The 4163-nt window shown below is 53.7% G+C and overlaps 1 protein-coding gene across 1 annotated transcript; it reads left to right on the forward strand.

Moving 5' to 3' along the window:
* Nucleotides 1-267: 267 nt before the first annotated feature.
* Nucleotides 268-2571, forward strand: LOC145543280 (phospholipase A2, membrane associated-like). The gene is made up of 4 exons (XM_081584325.1): nucleotides 268-307; nucleotides 704-848; nucleotides 1107-1213; nucleotides 2429-2571. The coding sequence occupies exons 1-4, from the start codon at nucleotides 268-270 to the stop codon at nucleotides 2569-2571; spliced, it is 435 nt and encodes a 144-aa protein (XP_081440451.1).
* The last annotated feature ends 1592 nt before the right edge of the window (nucleotides 2572-4163 follow it).

Below are 4163 nucleotides of genomic sequence, written 5' to 3' on the forward strand. Positions count from 1 at the left end.
GCATATTGGGGGAAGGGTGGTCTTGACCAGTGGAAAGTTCGACAAAGCTGGGAAGTGCCGCCTCCAGTGTACTGGGTGCCTGATGAAGGCGGTCACGCTGGACCCCGCCTGGCGCTGAGGAGCGCGTCTGCGAGTCCTTCGAAAGGCTCTCTTGGTCAGAACTGCCGAATGCCAGCAGGAAAGCAGAGGCCAGGGCAGAAGCTAGTTTCACCTGGGAGAGGGGTCTAGGCCATTCTATCTGTATTTCGCCCCCACAGAACCCTCAGGATGAAGACCCTCCTGCTGCTGGCAGTGATCATGGCCTTTGGTAAGAGTTCATCCTACCTCTCACCCTGGTGGCTCAGAGGGTAGAGTCTGCCTGCAGTGCGGGAGACCCAGGTTCAATCCCTGGGTCGGGAAGATCCCCTGGAGGAAGGCATGGCAGCCCACTGCAGTTTTCTTGCCTGGAGAATCCCCATGGACAGAGGAGCCTGGTGGGCTACAGTCCATGGGGTCACAAAGAGTCGGACACTTTCACTATCACTCACCAGAAGGGCCACAGCCCAGGGAAGGAGGCTCCTTCATTCCCAAGGCTCCCTTCCCCCATGTCTGTCCCCCTCTCGGCGGGAGGAAGACAAAGCCCTTTGTGGGGAGGGGGAGTGGCAGAGAGAGGCCGAGGCGGACACGCGGTCCCAGGCCCCATCACCAGGCAGTTTCCTCCCAGCCCTTCTCCAGGTCCACGGAAATTTGTGGGACTTCGCGACAATGATCAAGTACACCACAGGGAAGGTAGCCCTCCTCAGTTACGGTGCCTACGGCTGCCACTGCGGAGTGAGCGGCAAAGGAGCCCCCAAGGACGCAACGGACTGGTGAGGCCGCCCCCGGCGCTCCCGTGTCTGCCCACTGGTGGCCCAGCTGGGGCGGGAACCGCAGGCTGGTGCTGGGGTCCCCGCGTCAGAGAACAGCAGTGAGGCTCAGCTGGAAAAGCAGCCGTCCTGGTAGAAACTGTGCTCTAAACTAGTCCCACGTCCCTGGGGCTCTGCTCGGGGTCAAGGTGGGCGAAACCACAGGGCACCGGGCTCCCTGGAGCGCGGGGAGGCCGCCCCCATAGCTCAGTCTTGTCACAGGTGCTGTTGGGAGCATGACTGCTGTTACAAAAAGCTGAAGTATCATGGATGTGGCACCAAGTTACTGAAATACAATGTGTCTCTCCGCCGGGGCCAAATCACGTGTGGTAAGAACAAGTCCTACCGACTGCACCCAGCCTCCTTTGCTCTTTTTCCCGTGTGTTCGCTGTGCCAGGTACCAGAGCTAGATGCAAAGGGACAGGGTCCCTGCCTCAAGGGGCTCACAGCTGAGTGGGAAGAAAGAAAAAGGATAGTACAACACGCAGACTCTGATACCAGTAAGGAAAAGGGCAGGGCTCTGAGCACAGCCTGAGGGTCAAGGAAGGCTCCCCAGAACGGTGCCTCCAAGCTGAGTCCTCAAGGCGGAGAGGAGTCAGGGAAGGAGGGGTGGGGTGCCCCAACAAGAGGACACAGCAGGGGCCAGGGGCCAGGGGCCAGGAGCCAGAGGGAGCTGTGACAGCTCTGTGCTGCGGAAGGGAAACGTGAGGATGAGACGGACTGGTGAGTGATAATGCTGCAGAGTGAGAAAGGTGTCAGGTTCCATTTACATTCTGTCCTAAAGAATTAGCGAGCTCTTGGGGAAAGGAGTGACATGATCAGACTTGCATTTCAGAGGACTTGCTCTGGCTGAGGGGGGATGGAGACTGATGGAAGGGGGTGTATTGTCATGATGCAGACAAGAGACAGGAAGCCCTTGACCTATAGCAATGGTGGTCAGCTGGCGCAGCTTCTCAGCTGTGTTGCCAAGGATCCAGTCCTTCCCCAACCTTCTGCTCTGCCACGTTGGCAGTGTGATTCCAAGGCACGCTTGGAGCTCCAGGAGCTGTGGCTTCACCCTACAGAAGAGGCTATCCTTTACCAGCCTCTTTTCAGAGAGAGGAAACTCATCCTTCCCGGAAGCCCCCAGCAGACTTTCCCTTGTGGCTCACTGGTCAGGGCAAGGTCACGTGCTTCCCCTACACTAATCACTACAAAGGAAACAGAGACGACCATGACCTATCGAGAACCATTCCCCGACACCAGTGGCCAGGGACTTTGCACCTGAACACATCTGCTGGGGAGAAGAAAGAGACAGTGGCTAAGAGAAAGGCTTTTCACGGAATCCCAGTGCTCAGCTGCTGGTGTTCTCAGGACACTGGGTGTGGGCTTCCTGAGGGCAGAATTCTGTCTCCTCATCAGCCAGTAACATCTGAACGTCAATGCTTGTCCCAGACTAGAAACCCTGGAAGAACAGGGGCTGTGTCTTGTCCCTTGGAATTCCCAGAAGAAACCATAGAATATTAACAAATCCCCATCCTGTTTTTATTTTCTTGTGGTTTCAGAGGATCAAGGTGTGTGTAGACGTCTACTCTGTGAATGTGATAAAAAAGCTGCCATCTGTTTTGCAAAACGCCAGAACACCTATAATAAAAAGCTCCAATACTACAAAAACTCTCTGTGCACAGGGCATACCCCCCGGTGCTGAGAGGCCCCTGATCCTGGACACCTTACCAGCCAGTGCTGAGCTTCCACTCCAGCACCCTACTCCCTGCCCTAGCCATATTCCCTCTCAGATGAAGGGAATCTCCTCTTCCATCCTAGAGACCAGCCAGGAGCCCTTCTCTCCCCCAAGCTAAGCCTTCTGTCTAGAAAGAGAAGCACAGATCTGGGCATGCATGCCAACCTCCTTGCCCCTGCTTCCTTGGACATCCAGAGGCTTTTTTCCTCCCATTGCCACTCTTCTTCAAGTCCAAAGTCATGTTTAGCTGTGGCACCTACACTCCTGCTGGACTCTTCTGAATAAAACAATTTATTTTGCAAACTGTATGTGAGTGTGTTTGTGTGTGTGTATGTGTGTGTGTGTGTGTGTGTGTTACTTCTAGTGTGAGAACAAAGTAGTACAAGGGAATAGCATGTAAGAGGTTAAAAATATGGGCTTCCTTGGTAGCTCAGTTGGTAAAGAATCATCCTGCCATGCAGAAGACTCAGGTTCGATGCCTGGTTGGGGAAGATCCCCTGGAGAACGAAATGGCAAACCACTCTAGTATCCTTGCCTGGAAAATCCCATGGACAGAGGAGCCTGGCAGGCTCCATGGGGTCCACGGGGTCCCAAAACGCTGGGCACGACTGAGGGACTAACACTTCACTTAGTGTCAGACTGGCTGAGTCAAATCCCCACCACCACTTCCCTAAGCCTTAGCGCCCTTATCGAAATGGAGACCGCTTTGTCCCAAGTGCCCTGGCTTATCGGGGAAGTTAAATGGATAATGGACATAAACCACCGGCTCTGACATGTCTGCCTCTGTCCTTATTGTTACAAGAAAAACCCAGCCTTCCACCTCTCCTACCCTGGGCAAGAGAAACTCCTGCTGGCCTGTTGGGGAAAAACAGAAGTGTTGTTCCTGATGTTTGGGGGGGATCTATAATCCAAGTCTTCTGTGAGGCACAATCTTCTATGTTGTCGGTCCAGAGGTGGGTCAGGGTAATGCTGGCCACCGATGGGACTCTCGGGCCATTTATCCCCTCACACAGGGCTGCCTTCCTGGGCTTGTGACCCTGCGGAGTCCCAGTGGGCACTGCATCTAGTTTACTGCTCTGTCCCAGCCCCCTCAAATTGTTAATGACGTGGAATCCTGCATTATGTTCTGCACGGGGACCCACAAGGTAGGTAGCTGGTCCATCCCTCACCTGGATGCTACTTCCCCTCTTGTCATCCAAGGCTCCTCTGAGATAGTCCCACCTGGGCCAGAATTCTTCAAAAATCTCCACCAGAGCTGCTGGCTGTGTACGGTGGGGAAGGGATCTAGGAAACCAAGAGTCCGTGGCTTTTCATGGGCTGAGTCCTTACCAGGAAGGATGAGGAGTCTTCCCTTCTGTCCACCGGGCTCTGCTAACCTTCCAGGATGTGAGACCTCTCCCTTCTGGCCCCTTTATTATATTTCATTGAGATTTCTGTTCATCTGTTTCTTATGTAACTTTCTTATAAATGTATTTCCACATTAGAAGGTTTTTTGTTTTTTTTTTTTAAAAAAGAGTATTGAATAATTTTTCCTCACAAAGGAAGATTAGGAGAGTACA

The sequence above is a fragment of the Giraffa tippelskirchi genome, chromosome 3 (assembly GCF_054371585.1).
Source record: "Giraffa tippelskirchi isolate mGirTip1 chromosome 3, T2T-mGirTip1v1.2.pri, whole genome shotgun sequence".
In the NCBI taxonomy this organism is placed as follows: Eukaryota; Metazoa; Chordata; class Mammalia; order Artiodactyla; family Giraffidae; genus Giraffa; species Giraffa tippelskirchi.